This window comes from Mizuhopecten yessoensis, unplaced genomic scaffold (assembly GCF_002113885.1).
Source record: "Mizuhopecten yessoensis strain PY_sf001 unplaced genomic scaffold, ASM211388v2 scaffold6211, whole genome shotgun sequence".
Lineage (NCBI taxonomy): Eukaryota > Metazoa > Mollusca > Bivalvia > Pectinida > Pectinidae > Mizuhopecten > Mizuhopecten yessoensis.
Window position 1 is genome coordinate 970,495 of NW_018406436.1, and position 19,623 is coordinate 990,117.

A 19,623-nucleotide genomic window follows, 5' to 3' on the forward strand; every position below is an offset into this window, starting at 1 on the left:
CAGTGTCTAGAGACCTGACATTGAAGCCGTCAGAACAAAGACTGCGCCAGTGTCTAGAATCCTAACATTGAATTCCTCAGAACAAAGACTTCCCCCAGTGTCTAGAGACCTGACATTGAATTCCCCAGAACAAAGACTTCTCCCAGTGTCTAGAGACCTAACATTAAATTCCTCAGAACAAAGACTGCTCCCAGGGTCTAGAGACATGACATTGAAGCCCTCAGAACAAAGACTACCCCAGTGTCTAGAAACCTGACATTGAAGCCCTCAGAACAAAGACTTCAGAACAAAGACTGCTCCTAGGGTCTAGAGACCTGACATTGAAGCCCTCAGACCAAAGACTATCCCAGTGTCTAGAAACCTGACATTGAATTCCTCAGAACAGAGACTTCTCCCAGTGTCTAGAGACCTGATATTGAATTCCTCAGAACAAAGACTGCCCCAGGGTCTAGAATCCTAACATTGAAGCCCTCAGAACAAAGACTTCAGAACAAAGACTGCTCCTAGGGTCTAGAGACCTGACATTGAAGTCCTCAGAACAAAGACTGCTCCCAGTGCCTAGAGACCTGACATTGAATTCCTCAGAACAGAGACTTCTCCCAGTGTCTAGAGACCTAACATTAAATTCCTCAGAACAAAGACTGCTCCCTCTGTCTAGAAACCTAACATTGAAGCCCTCAGAACAAAGACTTCTCCCAGTGGCTAGAGACCTGACATTGAATTCCTCAGAACAAATACTGTTCCCAGTGTCTAGAGACCTAACATTGAAGCCCTCAGAACAAAGACTACCCCAGTGTCTAGAAACCTGACATTGAAGCCCTCAGAACAAAGACTTCAGAACAAAGACTGCTCCTAGGGTCTAGAGACCTGACATTGAAGTCCTCAGAACAAAGACTGCTCCCAGGGTCTAGAGACATGACATTGAAGCCCTCAGAACAAAGACTTCAGAACAAAGACTGCTCCTAGGGTCTAGAGACCTGACATTGAAGTCCTCAGAACAAAGACTGCTCCCAGTGTCTAGAGCCCTGACATTGAAGCCGTCAGAACAAAGACTGCGCCAGTGTCTAGAATCCTAACATTGAATTCCTCAGAACAAAGACTGCTCCCAGTGCCTAGAGACCTGACATTGAATTCCTCAGAACAGAGACTTCTCCCAGTGTCTAGAGACCTAACATTAAATTCCTCAGAACAAAGACTGCTCCCAGGGTCTAGAGACCTAACATTGAATTCCTCAGAACAAAGACTGCTCCCAGGGTCTAGAGACATGACATTGAAGCCCTCAGAACAAAGACTTCTCCCAGTGACTAAAAACCTGACATTGAATTCCTCAGAACAAATACTGTTCCCAGTGTCTAGAGACCTAACATTGAAGCCGTCATAACAAAGACTGCTCCCTCTGTCTAGAGGCCTAACATTGAAGCCCTCAGAACAAAGACTTCTCCCAGTGACTAAAAACCTGACATTGAATTCCTCAGAACAAATACTGTTCCCAGTGTCTAGAGACCTAACATTAAATTCCTCAGAACAAAGACTGCTCCCTCTGTCTAGAGACCTGACATTGAAGCCCTCAGAACAAAGACTATCCCAGTGTCTAGAAACCTGACATTGAAGCCCTCAGAACAAAGACTGCTCCCTCTGTCTAGAGACCTAACATTGAAGCCGTCAGAACAAAGACTGCTCCCAGTGTCTAGAGACCTGACATTGAAGCCGTCAGAACAAAGACTGCTCCCAGTGTTTAGAAACCTGACATTGAAGCCGTCAGAACAAAGACTGCTCCCAGTGTCTAGAATCCTAACATTGAATTCCTCAGAACAAAGACTGCCCCAGTGTCTAGAGACCTGACATTGAAGCCGTCAGAACAAAGACTGCTCCCAGTGTCTAGAAACCTGACATTGAAGCCCTCAGAACAAAGACTGCTCCCTCTGTCTAGAGATCTGCATTTGAAGCCCTCAGAACATTGACTGCTTCCAGTGTCTACAGACTTGATTTGAAAGCTTCAATGACCAAAAACCTTTAAAACAAAGACTGTTGCATTTGTCTAAAGACCTAAGCCTCATAATTATGAATGCTGCCCTTTTATATAGCCCTGAATTCTTTTCAACCTTTCTCCTATGCCTAAAGACCTGAAGCCTCAGCAAAATCACTGCGCCATTTCTCTTAAAACCTGAAGCGCTCAAAACAAAGATTGTTGCCCATGTCAAGATACATGTAGCCCTCTGAACAAAGATCTATCCCTACCTTGCTGATTTTTCCTTTTGGATTATAGTAGAGACCTGAAGCCCTCAGAACAAAGAAGAATTTCTTCCAGGCCTTTTTGCCGTCAGACTTGAGGTACATCACACCCTCCACTTCTGGCACCTGGGCACCACCAGTGAAAAATTCCTAAAAAAGACCAACAAAGATTAATTTTCATATTTAAGTAATCAAACATCTGTTCTTCATTGGATAGCAAAATAGAACCTATGTTCAATAGATAGGACTATAAGTTATTAAAATTGCTAAATGTGATCAAACTAAATACAGATATAAATAAAATCATAGTTATGGTGATTTAATAAATTCATATAATCATAACTGTACAGTCATTTAGTCATAGTACATGAGTAAAAATGTGTAATATATCCAATAGTGATGCAAAAATATTATAAATGTAGACTAGTGCTTTCATTAAAATAAATTGTATCATAATAGTGAAAATAAGAACAGCATATATTTTCTCCATGATAAAACCCATTAGCTGCCCATTTAAATATATTTGACTGATTGGCCTTATTCTTGATGAAAATGCCTTGCTAATCAAGCCAACCCATATTCCAGCCACTTTGCTGAAGGAACCTGCTACTATTGGAGATTCTGTAAAGGAACCTGCTACTATTGGAGATTCTGTAAAGGAACCTGCTACTATTGGAGATTCTGTAAAGGAACCTGCTACTATTGGAGATTCTGTAAAGGAACCTACTACTATTGGAGATTCTGTAAAGGAACCTACTACTATTGGAGATTCTGTAAAGGAACCTGCTACTATTGGAGACTATCTAAAGGAACCTGCTACTATTGGAGATTCTGTAAAGGAACCTACTACTATTGGAGATTCTGTAAAGGAACCTGCTACTATTGGAGATTCTGTAAAGGAACCTACTACTATTGGAGATTCTGTAAAGGAACCTGCTACTATTGGAGATTCTGTAAAGGAACCTACTACTATTGGAGATTCTGTAAAGGAACCTGCTACTATTGGAGATTCTGTAAAGGAACCTACTACTATTGGAGATTCTGTAAAGGAACCTGCTACTATTGGAGATTCTGTAAAGGAACCTACTACTATTGGAGATTCTGTAAAGGAACCTGCTACTATTGGAGATTCTGTAAAGGAACCTACTACTATTGGAGATTCTGTAAAGGAACCTGCTACTATTGGAGATTCTGTAAAGGAACCTACTACTATTGGAGATTCTGTAAAGGAACCTGCTACTATTGGAGATTCTGTAAAGGAACCTACTACTATTGGAGATTCTGTAAAGGAACCTGCTACTATTGGAGATTCTGTAAAGGAACCTACTACTATTGGAGATTCTGTAAAGGAACCTGCTACTATTGGAGATTCTGTAAAGGAACCTACTACTATTGGAGATTCTGTAAAGGAACCTGCTACTATTGGAGATTCTGTAAAGGAACCTACTACTATTGGAGATTCTGTAAAGGAACCTGCTACTATTGGAGATTCTGTAAAGGAACCTACTACTATTGGAGATTCTGTAAAGGAACCTGCTACTATTGGAGATTCTGTAAAGGAACCTACTACTATTGGAGATTCTGTAAAGGAACCTGCTACTATTGGAGATTCTGTAAAGGAACCTACTACTATTGGAGATTCTGTAAAGGAACCTGCTACTATTGGAGATTCTGTAAAGGAACCTACTACTATTGGAGATTCTGTAAAGGAACCTGCTACTATTGGAGATTCTGTAAAGGAACCTACTACTATTGGAGATTCTGTAAAGGAACCTGCTACTATTGGAGATTCTGTAAAGGAACCTACTACTATTGGAGATTCTGTAAAGGAACCTGCTACTATTGGAGATTCTGTAAAGGAACCTACTACTATTGGAGATTCTGTAAAGGAACCTGCTACTATTGGAGATTCTGTAAAGGAACCTACTACTATTGGAGATTCTGTAAAGGAACCTGCTACTATTGGAGATTCTGTAAAGGAACCTACTACTATTGGAGATTCTGTAAAGGAACCTGCTACTATTGGAGATTCTGTAAAGGAACCTACTACTATTGGAGATTCTGTAAAGGAACCTGCTACTATTGGAGATTCTGTAAAGGAACCTACTACTATTGGAGATTCTGTAAAGGAACCTGCTACTATTGGAGATTCTGTAAAGGAACCTACTACTATTGGAGATTCTGTAAAGGAACCTGCTACTATTGGAGATTCTGTAAAGGAACCTACTACTATTGGAGATTCTGTAAAGGAACCTGCTACTATTGGAGATTCTGTAAAGGAACCTACTACTATTGGAGATTCTGTAAAGGAACCTGCTACTATTGGAGATTCTGTAAAGGAACCTACTACTATTGGAGATTCTGTAAAGGAACCTGCTACTATTGGAGATTCTGTAAAGGAACCTACTACTATTGGAGATTCTGTAAAGGAACCTGCTACTATTGGAGATTCTGTAAAGGAACCTACTACTATTGGAGATTCTGTAAAGGAACCTGCTACTATTGGAGATTCTGTAAAGGAACCTACTACTATTGGAGATTCTGTAAAGGAACCTGCTACTATTGGAGATTCTGTAAAGGAACCTACTACTATTGGAGATTCTGTAAAGGAACCTGCTACTATTGGAGATTCTGTAAAGGAACCTACTACTATTGGAGATTCTGTAAAGGAACCTGCTACTATTGGAGATTCTGTAAAGGAACCTACTACTATTGGAGATTCTGTAAAGGAACCTGCTACTATTGGAGATTCTGTAAAGGAACCTACTACTATTGGAGATTCTGTAAAGGAACCTGCTACTATTGGAGATTCTGTAAAGGAACCTACTACTATTGGAGATTCTGTAAAGGAACCTGCTACTATTGGAGATTCTGTAAAGGAACCTACTACTATTGGAGATTCTGTAAAGGAACCTGCTACTATTGGAGATTCTGTAAAGGAACCTACTACTATTGGAGATTCTGTAAAGGAACCTGCTACTATTGGAGATTCTGTAAAGGAACCTGCTACTATTGGAGATTCTGTAAAGGAACCTGCTACTATTGGAGATTCTGTAAAGGAACCTGCTACTATTGGAGATTCTGTAAAGGAACCTGCTACTATTGGAGATTCTGTAAAGGAACCTGCTACTATTGGAGTTTCTGTAAAGAAACCTACTACTATTGGAGATTCTGTAACAGATTCCACACTCACATAAATAAGTCTTTGGCGTTTACTGGGATCAAGTGAGGCCCCTTTCTCTGACGAGGAACTCACAAGCAGATATTTCTGAAAAAAATATTTCAAACATAAGCTTTGTACAAATCAATAGGAAAATTATGAACAATTGGAAAACATTTTCAGTACATGACATTGATGGTTATGTCCTCTGTTTTAATAAGTGGAAATGGCATAATTGTACATATTTTATTCGTAACATAGTGAAATGTAGACTTGTTAAGATGAATCATATTTATTTGAAAATAATGAAGAAAGACGGACATTAAATACTTTGCAATTTACAAATGAAGTCGTAGTATAGACAAGATTTTGATTGGTTGTTGTATTTACCTCTGGCCTTCGAAACAAATCGTATTTGTCCTGGCGTTCCTCAAACATTATCTTATTTTTACTATCTCGCGTCCACATCACCATGTTTTCTACCAAAGAGTCGTGATCCTCCAGTATTCTCTCTGAAAAGTCACAAGGGAGATAATTACATATAATAAGACTATGACATGGCCCACTACCAAATGACCTCACATTCCAGTGTGGCTGCAACACAATATTAAACTTTTATTTTTTCATTTGTGTGCAAGTATTTGATAAAGAGATACTCTTACATACATTTATGTTAAAGTTACGAACTATATGGCCTCTGATCTATAACCCTGTGGGTCACACTGCACTACCTTAAATCTCCACACAAAGTTACGCCACTGACCTGTATCAAACAGGTACCAAACAAAACACAGATAAAAATGTTTCAAATGACACACATGCATAGTGTGGCAAATATTGGCCAATATTTCCAGACAGCTATGTGCTGACTCCCAGAGCTTACCACCAAGCAAGCGTGCATTTAATCTCAATGAATTAGTGAAAAGTGTTTGTTTATTTAACAGAACTGTTCGATTACATGCATCGGACAAGGAAACATAAAAGAAAATGTTACCTGCATTTTTTGTTTTCCAAAAACATAATTTGTGTATAAAAGACCTCATTTCCTCCAGGAATTTAGCTATATGATCCATGTTACTTCAATATGTTTTATTCACTTTCCAAAGAGCACCTGTCTTGTCGGAGTCCATTTAATTGTTACTGCCGAGTGAAATACACTGTAATTCCATTTGGAACCATTCTTTGTATACATCAAATCATCTGCACATTGAGATATGATGATTAGCATTACATCATTTCCACTGAGATAAAATAATGAGCTAATCCTCACCACACTGAGATACAACGATTAGATATGAACCCTTCATACATTGAGACAGGGACAAACTATACAACCTTACCACACTAAGGTACAATGATAAGCGACGAATCATCTCCACACTGAGTTACGATGACATGAGGCACTGTGAGGAAACTTTGGAGAACAACATAGGCAATAAGGATGGACCTCCTTGCAATAAAACTTGATATTTTTTTTGGCGTTTCAGATTTACCCTATACTGCAGCTGCCATTCACAACGCACTACTTGAGAATAGCTTCCTGTTTGTTTTAACTGTCTATATGCTGCAGCAGACAAACCCATCTGAAAGCTTCATGTATCCAAACGTCTTACACAAATTATAGTGACAGCTTAATAAACGTGAAATTAAAATTCTTCCTGGTGAATTTTTACATTGATCCATTTATATATCCATTCAATAACAAGCAACTTAACCCAAATCTTACTTAATACATGATTTCCTTTTCTTTATAAGGATTTGTAAAAGTTGAACTAATGCTGACTTAGGAGATGGTAAGACTAACCAGACACATTCAGGGCGTGCACATCACTGTTACCGCCATCAAGTATACAATCACCGCATTAACTTAATTATTTTCATCTGAAGCTGGTTTTTGAGACATACCGACAAATGAGTTTTAACAAACAGGAAAAGTAACAAGATTTTTTCTACAAAACAAAATTACTCGCTAACAGGAACAGAAATCAAACGGATTCTCTATAATCAAATTGCCATGTAGGTTTTTATCTGCTGAGCTAATTTAATTTTTGGGATAGGCTCACCTGCTTTAACATGGGGATTTTTGGAAACACATAACTCAACAAGAGATCCTAGAAGGATCTTGGTGCCCTGCATGACAGGATCTTTATCAGATCTACAAAAGATTATCTTTTGCCTTCTTTGCTGTTCAATTTCCTTACAGGTACTATTACCCAATCCCATGTTGGAAATCCTAATCAGGAATCTTGTACATTATCTTAAACCTTGTAATGTCATATGATATTTGCCACTTTATTTTGTAATTCTTACTATCAGTCCCTAATAGCAATATCTACAAGTACAGACAATTGGGAACCTTCATGTAAAATTTGAGAAAGATCCTTCGAGCACTTTCTGAGAAATAGCGCTAACACACTTTAATTCTCAAAATTCAAGATGACCGCTTATCGGCCATCTTGGTTTCTGATCAGTCCCACAATTCGATATGCATAAATAGAGACCATGGGGAATCCTTATGTGAAATATGAGAAATAGTGCAACAAGAATTGTTTAAGGATGGATGGACGGACCATGGACAAATGGCAATTTGATTAGCCCACTATCTGATGATGGTGGGCTGAAAAAGACCATTTAATAACTTGCACCTGAAATACAATCAAGTGTACAATATTTAGGAAACAATTTATAGGGAAAAAACATCCTTAATCCAGTGAACAACATGCTTACTGTCCAGCAACAATTCTATAAAACAAGTAAACATAACAAATAAACAGAAAAACTCCCCATTAATCCATAATTAATCCACCGACAACAAATGCATTGTTTCCAATCACTGGTAACCAAAGAACAGCTCTGAGTTAGGCTGACGAACAGGTCAGCTCTGGACTACGGCTGATCTACTGATAACCGATTTTAGAAGTCCTTTGATTGCTTCACACTTTTTAAGAAAGTTTATCCAGAAAGCATGCTGGCAATTACTGGAAACAGCAATAGGGGAAGGGTTATCCTCCGACTCCTGTGATGTTTAATGTTGTAATTACCGACTACGCTTAAAATAGAACTGACGTCCCAAACCCAAACCAAACCACTTCAACACTCTTTAGAACATTTTCTATAAGAATCTTTTGCACTCATAAGAAGCTACTTTAATGAGTAAAGCTCTGCCAGTACAGAGAAGTCTAACTTTTAACAGTGAATCAGATTTTAGACAATGTAATATTTCGGCTTTTGTAGCTTGGCAGTTTAGCCTGAATTACTTTGAACTCTACCAGACTAGTTCAATGGCACTTACCATGTCCCTAGTTCTGTGGAAGGTTACCGGACAGATTGCACTTCAAGGACATCAATATTCATGAGGCAATAATTCTGGAGTGTGTCGCACTCTAACTAAAACACTGGACAGTAATTAGTGCCACGAGACCAAGGCAGCCCTTTAGCAGACGACTTCCGAAACACATCCCTGCACACAATCTAATCTCGCTTGACGGATATGGTCTGAGATGGGTAATTGACATGTAACTACGAGAAATGTTGACCGGTCCATAAATAACAGAGTGACGTAAAACAAAGAAAAGTTTAACACTGTGGCAGATTTAAAACCTGAACCAAGCCAAACGTCATATTTAATATTCCAATGATTTTGAAATTATTGTTCTCCTTGTGTGTTTATGAGCATATTACAGAGATACATAACCCTCAAACAAAACCAATTATTTTCCAATAGAAATCATACATTCCTAAACAGGTCTTAATTGAAGCAAATGTTACGTAATGTGTGTTGGTGAACGGATCCTACGTTAGAATGTTTGGTTATAAATTCAAGCTCTTAAGCTGTTCCAATAAACTGTCACAGTGACACAATGAACAGGAGCTGTAGTATTTGTGTCTAGATTTTACCACATTTGTTAGGGCTACGAAAAAAATGGTGGCGCTATACTTGGGGATTTTTGGTGGTTTGGAAGTGCATGAAAAATGTAGAGAATCATAGTGCTTATAGAGCAGGATGTCCAAATATTTAGTTGGCATATCATTGTATTTTCAAAGCTTCTGATAACGTAGATCATATTTTGGAATGAACTGTTCTTTCATGACTTTATTCTAAATATGAAGCTTTTAATCGAGACAGCGAGAGAGTAGAAACTTACCCATAAATAAATCTGGCATATGTTCCACAACAGCAAGCTTTGAGTTGACCCGGACATGGTTTTTATCGGCCAGAGTACTACAAACTTGACCGATGGACATCTTTTCATCCACAAGTATACTTTTACTACTCCCATCTTTGGCAAATGCTCGAACAAACAGCTGTAAGGTCAAGGTCAAAGGTTAATAAATTACCTATGCATATTACTGTATAATGGGAATATTTGAGCTGCTTTATTTTTGCATTTTCATCATTGATAGATAAGACAATTTCAACATATGTCCGGTAAAAGAATTTACCTTCCGTATCTTGGCTTCTTTAATTTTTTCCAGGGCAATGCGGATCTTTTCAGCTTTTAAGCGAGATCTTTGTTCTTCCTGCAAAAAGGAAACACAAAACAATGGTAGAGATACCTGTCAATTATGTTCTTGTATTAATATGTATTGCACAATGGAAACACATACATATAGTCAGGGTATCCTGCAAAAGATGCATACATATACTGTATGACAGAGGGGAACACACACTTGTACCGAAAATGTCAAAAAATAAGGGTTCTCTAGATTTTACACAAGCAGTAATTACATTGGTCATGCAGACAACACACATTAAACAACATTCAATTCAAATCAAGGGAGACACGCAATTCACTCTGCAGTTTGTTCCCTGGTAATAGTTTAGGGTGGGACAGGAACTTGAATGCAAACTGTTGTCTGGCTAGTGGGAGAAACATGTTCTATAGAGCAAGGTATGGTCACATCTTATGCCAAATCCAGTTCCACTGGGTTCTCAGCCTGAAATCTTGTAGAAAGTTGTGTGAACACTCACTGAAAGGTTTTTCATAAAATGTTTGTGTGAATTAACACTTGTAGAATGTTTGTGTGAATTAACACTTGTAGAAAGTTTGTGTGAATTAACACTTGTAGAAAGTTTGTGTGAGTTAACACTTGTAGAAAGTTTGTGTGAATTAACAATTGTAGAAAGTTTGTGTGAATTAACACTTGTAGAGAGTTTGTTTGAATTAACACTTGTAGAGAGTTTGTGTGAATTAACAATAGTAGAAAGTTTGTGTGAATTAACACTTGTAGAAAGTTTGTGTGAGTTAACACTTGTAGAAAGTTTGTGTGAATTAACACTTGTAGAAAGTTTGTGTGAATTAACTCTTGTAGAGAGTTTGTGTGAATTAACACTTGTAGAGAGCTTGTGTGAATTAACTCTTGTAGAAAGTGTGTGCCAACATTGGTAGACAGTTTGATGATATTCCAATTATTGCCTTACAAGAAACTAATCAGTTCCACTGGGTTCTCAGCCTGAAATCTTGTAGAAAGTTGTGTGAACACTCACTGAAAGGTTTTTCATAAAATGTTTGTGTGAATTAACACTTGTAGAATGTTTGTGTGAATTAACACTTGTAGAAAGTTTGTGTGAATTAACAATTGTAGAAAGTTTGTGTGAATTAACACTTGTAGAGAGTTTGTATGAATTAACACTTGTAGAGAGTTTGTGTGAATTAACACTTGAAGAAAGTTTGTGTGAATTAACACTTGTAGAGAGTTTGTGTGAATTAACACTTGTAGAGAGTTTGTGTGAATTAACTCTTGTAGAAAGTGTGTGCCAACATTGGTAGACAGTTTGATGATATTCCAATTATTGCCTTACAAGAAACTAATGCTTCAATAATCTTAATCAAGTGACCTTGATCTTAAAAACCAAATGGCCTTGACCTTCAGCTTTTATGCTTTTCGCTTATATCTAGAATAGTTGTAGCATGTAGCTAACATTCCAATGATTTCTTTGAGAGAAATTAGGCTTCAAAAAATTAACCAACGAGAAAATGTTTGTAAGACTTGAATGCCTGTGCTCCTAAGCAAATAAGCTGTTTGACAGTTTCTATAAATGGTATTGGTAACCTTGGGCTTGATCTTTGTTCAAAGTTTGATAAAAATGAGGGAGCAATGACACTGAATTGGGATGAAAAAGGAGACAGGACAAGGACATGGATATGGGAAACACTAATCCCCCCTCTGCTTGTAATTAAACAATGACATTGATCTTTCACCATAACATTAATTCTTTCTGTTTAACTGTTTGGGGTTGTTGTCCTGTCTCGTTAATTACAAAGAGGGTGTATTGATATACATACAGAGGGTGGTTTTCCTGTTGACAACTGTGACAGGGTATATATATATCCCACTAACAGTGTGTGTGTGTGTGTGTGTGTGTGTGTGTGTGTTCCTGTCCTGTTGACTACTTTTGGTTTGTTTGTGTTTTACGTCCTATTAACAGCTATGGTCACTTAAGGACGTACCAGGTTTTGGTGGTGGAGGAAAGCCGGAGTTCCCGGAGAAAAACCACCAACCTACGGCCGGTACCTGGTGACTGCCCCACATAGGCCTTCAGCCCACGACCCAGTGGTGGAGGGTTAGTGGTGGCAGAATGTCAGAAGCCTTAATCACTTGGCCATCCCTTTGACTTAAAAAAAGGTGCCCCACTTACAAGGGGTGGCTTTCCTGTCCCGTTAACTACAATGGGGGGNTATATCCCACTTACAAGGGGGTGGTTTTCCAATTCTAGCTGCTCCTCATACAAACTTAATTGGGACATCAGCATCTCATGCATCTACAACAACATCAAATTTTAAAGGTTAAATCAAAACATCAAGGTTAAAGGTTAAATCAAAACATCAAGGTTAAAGGTTAACCTCCAGAGGTTATAACTGTTACAACATCAATCAAAATAATAAAACTAAAGTTGTGCAAAAAACATACATAGCAAAATCACCAAAGCGTAAGTATGAGAGGAATAATGTTACAGGACAAAAGGTCAGGCTTCCGAAAAACAAAAGGTTAAAGGTCAAATCGAGCTAAGGATCTTAAATAAAATGATAAACTAAACATTTACAGGGGACAATATGACATGCATGCAGGTCAAGATCCAAACAGTCGTTAGTTACAGTTACAATTACAAAGTCAAGAGATCAAATGTAGGAATGACCCAGAAAATGGTAGATATCTGAGACTTTTTACATCTACAGCTGGTGTTCTTAAAACTGGAGTCAATAATAATCCTATTTCCTTTATGTGATGGTGCACACCTTGTTTGAGTTTCAGTCAATAGCTTGATGGACATATTGGTACAATGATGAATGATCTATCTAATTAATTACCTTTTCCTTATTCTATTGCTAGTGACAGACTATCTACCACATACAGGAACACAATATTAATTTAATTAATGAGTCCTCCCTTGATGGTGGTTTAAACCAAAGTAATTACTGAATGCTCCCTTCACCTATAAGCTACTAGCAGTTACGTATACATTACAGTACCAGACTTCATCACTGGGACATTCCTGGGTCAATAAAGTGCAATGAAAAAAGCCTTTTTATCGGAGTTACTACGAAATATACTGAGAGTATACACTCAATTGGTATTCCGTCTTTGCATATTGCAGAGTTATCTTCTCTTGGGAGCAGGTATTGATTTTTTCGTCATTGGTTTGTGTGAGAAAATTACGTCGTTTTCTAAAAAATTGATGACGTTATTCTCACAATCAAGTGACGTAACAATCAATACCTGCTCCCAAGAGAAGATAACTCTGCAATACGCAAAGACGGAATAGCTTCATGTACAGATGATATTATTACTATGATGTAAAACAATACACACTATGTTCTGTGGCCAAGTCTTTGTGCATCAAAATCATTTGTTTGCAACATTTCTGGCCAAAAATAAGATAATTCATGTGTAATGTTGGCACGGTACAGCAACTAGCATCTCCTTTATGGTAAACACTAGATAATTAAATGTGGATGTGGTCCCCTGTTTTGTTTGCGTCTTTGATTATAATAGTATACCGCCATCACAGGTACACTTACTTAATGTGCTAACTCTACTTAACAGACTTGCATTGTCTAACTTTATGTACTTCTTCCTATTTATTTCCATTTCTTTTCCTTCTTATCATCCGATCTTAACAACCCATCCATTCAATCCTGCTTTCCCAGCACTCCCTCCCTTCAGTCCTTATAACAACAACCTTACTTCAATACCTATTTTGTATACTCCATGTCCCTACCCTAGACATATCCCCTCCTTCTTATTCCAAATTTATTCCTCCCCTAGTCCCCCCTACCCTGTACCAAAATTACATGAATCAATCCCTTCCCTTTCCACTTTTTTCCTACACCCTTTGGGGGTGGAGGGTGGGGGTTTGACAGTGTTCCTATTATCTTTTGTGAAGGTCATTAGGTCACATTAGGTCACAACCCCACCCTATAATCCTTCTCATTACTCTACATTTTCCTTTACATATTATTTTACTTTATCCTGATCTTCCTTCTGTCTGCCTCCCCCTGCCCTTCCTGGTAAGTAAGATATTTGGACAGGGTATCCATTATACCGACTATTGAACCTCTCTATGTTGTTATGTACAACATCAGGTTATAGCTACACATGTAGCTGAGAGAAATGATGTAAGTGAAACACCAGCTGACTAATGCTAATCAGATGTTCCTATATGGCTACAGTAGTAGACCTACTGAGTGTTTAATCCATACCAACTACCTAATCTGGTTTACATCCAGAAATAAGCACATCAATTAAGACTATAAGGTTTGTTACTTAGATTAAAATCTTTGCTTTTTTAACTGACAAATCTTTTATAAACTATGATAAAGAGATGAATTTGTGTGAAAAACAGCTTATATGGTTTAGATGAAAACTACAAACCCCTGTATCCTTACTCAGTGGTGAGGGACCAGTTTTAACTTGAATAAATGGACACAAACATTCTATGAGCCTGGGGTCACTATGGGGTCACTATGATTGATCCTCCCTTCCCATCCTCTATCATAAAATCAATTAACTCCACAAATGTTACCACTGGCATTGAGAGATGACCTTTAAAATACATGTAAATTGGTTGCAAAATTCAAGCTATTTGATATCTGATTTTCACAACAAGTATATCTTTGACCTTTGACCAGGAGCAATGACCTCCACAAACGAGGATAAAATCTCTATAATGCTGTCAAAAGAGACAAAATATATCTAATCTCTCACGAAAATAATTTGCCAAAAAGTTACAGGGTGATAAGCAAATATAAGTGACATTTGACCTTGACCATACATTTTCGCAAAAATATTTCCACTCTGTCATACCACTCTGGCTAGTCAATAGATAGACTGGCCGCCGTCTCTAGAATATTGAATTATTAAGAAAAAAGTTTAGCTAACTTTTTTGGATCACTTGGATGTCTGATTCTAGAGTTCTAAACTTGGGGGAGATAAGCTAGTAGTAAAATGCAGTTGAGAAATTCTTCATAAAAACTTAGGGGATGGTAGCCAGTCTAGTCAATGGATAACACAGTCACATCTTATTATTCATTGAAAGATTTTCATTTTTTTTTAATAAGATTTGTAAGTTTTAATTTTATTCAGTGTGTAGCAGAACCGGAATGGGTTGATCATCATCAGCGACCAGAGAGCTCAATTGTTAGAGCGTCTGTCTACAGTTTGGAGGATCCAAGGTTTGAACCCTAGTCTGGACATTGCATTTCTTTTACTTCCATTACCTTTCATGCCTATAACCAACCATTGTTTCAAGTACTGGGTGATTGCTTGGCAAGTAGATACCCAAACCTTGGTATAAATAGTGTTGTCTTCAGGGGCAAAGACTTTGAAAAAGAAGGGAGCAAGATAGTGGAACTAGACTGGGTCGATCCTCGACAACCAGATAATTCAATTGGTAGAGTGTACGTCTAGAGTTTGGAGGGTCCTGAGTTCGAACCCAGATCTGGCAGTGCATTATTCTGCTCCTGTTACACACTTCATGAGGTTGCATAGTGACCCAGACATTTAGAATTATATATCACTCTAGGGAGTGGGAGACACAGTTGAACATCTAGTGCATTCAGATGATTACCGATTTGGATACATTACTTGTTGTACATGGATAAGTCCCCACTAATAGCTCATAAATGAATTCCAAAGAAGCCATGACCACGCTGCAGAATCTTACATATAGATGAATTATTCCAGACTCCTTCAGAATTCATTTAGATTTTAAGTAAAGCTAACGAAATTTAGCTCGGATTACTGATGACTGATCTTGTATCAGAAACAGTGGTACATAACATAAAGCCTTCTAATCTTAAGTGGAAATCTACGAAAGTTTCTAAATCTAGGTGTGGCGAAAATATCTAATTTCAGTTTTAAACTTGATTGCCCCACCAACCCTGCTGTACATTATATTGATAATTTAGGTCAGAAATGCTTCTTACTTAACGTCTAATTATACAGTCAGAGATAGCACCGATATGAAAGGATTCCATGTCAACGAGTGCCGCAAAAAGTTAGAATATTTCAGTGATGTAGAACTATGTAGGTCAATAGATTAGGTTTTTGACATTTATCTTAAGAACTTAATTACATAATTAATACTACACACATATAATTTCCATTTCCATAGTCACTAAATACTATATATATTGATAGGATATGGGGCAAAGAAGTAATTCCAACAGTGCAGACAAGTTTAGGTTGTCAAATTTTCGGAGTGATAGGATATATATATACTTCCCATATTAGATGACGCAAAGTTGTCCTACATCCTCATTGGGTAGATCATAATCACATGGAGTTCGTTGATTTGTGATATTGACTTGGTTTTTATACCATTTTTTTTACAAAGAGCAGGACAATATTCGATTATGATGTTATTAAATTTCCAATGATTTATTCGTAACATCACAATGTTGTCTGCCAAATGCAGTACTTTCCTCTAAATAATTTTCATACTATTATTTAGCATCTAACATAACAATTAAAGACTTTTATTTCAGTCAATATGTGGTTATATGTACCTGACAAAGTTACATTGACTCACCTTTGTCTTGGTCAATATGACTTTCCCAGGTCTATACAACCTCATATTCACCTCAACAAAAGTCTATAATTAATACTCTCGGAGGAGGTTAGGGTCATCTACCTAACCATGCGGGTTTCCTTTAGGTACTCCAGTTTCCCCACCACATGAGGAACTACTGCATGCTTCCATCAAGGCCAACAAGAGTGACTTTATGAATGATTGAGAAATCAATACAATTTTTTATTTAATCAGTATTTCTACCAAAGCATAAAACTATGAAACAGTACACATGAATGTTTTCCAGTCCAGACGTTGTACTGTTAGTGCCATTCTGTCATACTGTTTCAGATTATTTGACAGAAATTCATGAATGGGATCCAATTGATGCCTTGCCTGATGGACAAGGTAACCGCACCCACACAACCTAACTGCTGCAAAAATGGCTTTCTCAACTGTGATAAAACAGTTTGTTTAAAATATATCAAGGACCACAAGAAACCATCCAGACAGATAAAAGAGATGTTATCTTGTTTTGGATAGATAGATAAATAAATAATATTTACTTTACAACAGGTATTGACACAAGTCCTAAAATCATACACTTTATTTTCTGAATGGAAGCTGGCGTGGATGGAAGAGCAAAACTGGTTCTTCAGTTTGGGGGTAAACAGGAGTACCAAGGAAACTCACATAATGGGGCAGGGTTGTCTTGTTCTTGTTTTGAATGTAGATATAAGAATTGAAAAGCATATCTTTAACCTTTATAATAACATGAAACCCTGTGGCTTACAAAGTCTTTAAGACAAGTTACTGCACACATCTTTTGGTTTCACGTACATCATCAAATATGCATTTCAATCCTTATAATTGGCAGAGGTTGTGATACAGGTCAGTCAAAAACTATCAAATCTACATATTGATAGTTAAATATTGATCAAAAGCTACAGGACCTCATGATGGTATTACAATATCACCCGAGACAAGTTAATAATGAATGAATTTCCTCAAATGACAGTATAGTCAAACATGATTATAAATAGACTGCCAATAGGCTCAGATAGAAAAATCATCTTAATAAACAGGTTGTTTTTATGGGGATTTTTTTTTTATCATTAGAAGAATTTTTGTAAGAATCATTTAGAGGAGTTATAGGTAAAGATAGTTTTCAAGACATTTTCACTGCATTTCAAGTTTTATTTATTTCCTGTTAAACTTTCTGTAAAACTTTGGAGCTTAATTTAGAAAATGTCTGTATAACAATAAAAAAACTTGTTTACCGAAGTACAGCAAAGGGGAAAAAAAGGTCCCTGTAGATGTCACGACCCTCCAATGGAAAGATTGATTAATAGTGTTTTATGATGAATAATTATAGCATATATTGGCCTATAAATTGATACAGATTCTGTGAATTAATGTTTTTATTCTGTAGAACATTAAGTTATCTATCTTTATTGCAAAGTTATCCCGTTAATCAAAGATTTTAAATGGTTTACATCAGTAAAATGATACCAGCCTTCCATGTATTCTCTTTTTTAGACATTTTGTGTATTGATGCTTCTAAAATTTTGACAGATGTAAATACAACACTTCCTGATAAATCACAGTGTTGTACCAAACAATTTTTTTTCTGAAATAAAAACAGCACTACATCATTTGTGTTCAATAGCTTACCTCCGAGGCTTGCATCGACAGTGGCGTAATCGTACTCGCACTGCTGGCAGTGCTACTGGTATCCCCGCCACTAGAGGTTTCTGCTGAGGATGACACAGTAACCATTGACGTAAAAGATTCTGATGATGGAAGTGAGGCATTTTCTGAGAAAGCAGAATCTGTTTCACCGGTAAGATCTGAACACGATCCATGTTTTGATAAAAAATTTCCATGAAGAAATTCATGATCACCACCATATTGCACACTATGCCTATATCCAAACGTTTGAGTAATTTCTGTCGCCAGCGCGTCCAGTTCCGCCTGCGCTAAGTCGTTGCCGCTATCTCGATGTTCGTCCTTCGCCAGCCCCGATGACATGCCCGAACCATGAGACCGGGAGAGCTCTGATTGTGTTGTGCTTAGTTGCGTTTCCAATTCACATAGTTCCCCGAGAATTGCATCGAAATTCACATCCTGGGCTTCTGTGAAAACAAAACAAAGACAACCGTTAGACAAAGTATTGGTCAGGGTTGCAGAGACACAATTTGGTGACAATGAAAGGGTGACTTTATAGATCAGTGTCAATGTGGTGACAGCAACCGTTTATAATTGGTACTGTATCTACACAGGAACCAAAATTACAACCTGTGGAATGAAACTTTCACTGAAGTTACTGTCTGAAACGGCTGAGCCAAATATCTTCTTCGTATTCAGCAATTGTAATGCTTTGCACTTCAGGAATTTTTCGTTTTGATTATACCGTTATTAACCAAAACAGGATTTCTGAATTGTTCACTTCTACTAAAATGTCTATGCATAGCAGAATCCACTGAACAAAAAAAATACACAAACGAATTCCATCCCAGAATAACATCAAACCCTGTCTGCCTTTTCTGTTGTTTTCACACAAGTGAACCAAGATCCTGTTCCCTATCCATGCACCAATTCATTGCTATTAGCCATGAACATTTGTTAAGTGGAGAGCTCGAAGGCAGGGGGAGTAAGCAAGTTACAACAAGTAAAAGGATCTGCTATAGCTTTGATGAAACACATAATGAAGTGAGTTATCTCTACAAATCGAAATCAAGAGGTGGTCGTCTGCAATTCAGTGATCAACATACACAAGTCCACCATCAAACTCTGTATCAGAGCCCGTAGGAGTAACTCAGACGAAAAGCAGACGTCAAAACCTGGCAACACGTTCCACTAAACGGAAGGGAATACATGTTCTGGAAACTTATAGCTGCAATCATTCAGGAAGTTTTGTTAAAAAATTTCATGCAATAAAATTCATTTTGTATTAATCTCAACATAGCAGATGTCAAACTATAGCAAGATGGTCCTTGGACGCATCCTTTAAATCAAATTCTTATTTTGAATTTTTTGTTTGACTGAAAAAGAAATCTGAAATATTAACATTTTCTTTTACATATCATGAGGAAAACTATAGCTTAATCCAGAAAAGGAATGTATTTGTTCTGAAATCTAATTTCCTTACAAACTGCATGCAGGAACCTTGCAAGTACAGAAATAATTATTGAAATATCTTGTAACCAACATTTTTGTC

At 37.4% G+C, this 19,623-nt stretch overlaps 1 protein-coding gene and 1 long non-coding RNA gene across 11 annotated transcripts in view; one reads left to right on the plus strand and one right to left on the minus strand.

The window, feature by feature from the left end:
- LOC110451823 overlaps positions 1-18,156 on the plus strand; it is a 28,650-nt gene extending 10,494 nt beyond the window's left edge. The window contains exons 2-3 of the long non-coding RNA XR_002463107.1: positions 14,978-15,066; positions 18,073-18,156. This is a non-coding gene — a long non-coding RNA (uncharacterized LOC110451823). The remainder of the gene's footprint in view (positions 1-14,977; positions 15,067-18,072) is intronic.
- LOC110451822 overlaps positions 1-19,623 on the minus strand; it is a 185,852-nt gene that overhangs the window by 15,362 nt on the left and 150,867 nt on the right. For 8 of the 10 annotated variants that reach the window (XR_002463106.1, XM_021500022.1, XM_021500019.1 and 5 more), the window contains 7 exons: positions 18,078-18,538; positions 12,087-12,155; positions 9,836-9,913; positions 9,538-9,697; positions 5,783-5,904; positions 5,426-5,500; positions 2,239-2,382 (listed from right to left, as the gene is read on the minus strand). Coding sequence is in view for 9 of the 10 variants with exons in the window: in XM_021500022.1 (XP_021355697.1) it covers positions 2,239-2,382; positions 5,426-5,500; positions 5,783-5,904; positions 9,538-9,697; positions 9,836-9,913; positions 12,087-12,155; positions 18,078-18,538 (1,109 nt within the window). In the remaining variant the exon portion in view is untranslated. The remainder of the gene's footprint in view (positions 1-2,238; positions 2,383-5,425; positions 5,501-5,782; positions 5,905-9,537; positions 9,698-9,835; positions 9,914-12,086; positions 12,156-18,077; positions 18,539-19,623) is intronic. The other 2 variants (XM_021500023.1, XM_021500028.1) reach the window with 1 other exon arrangement.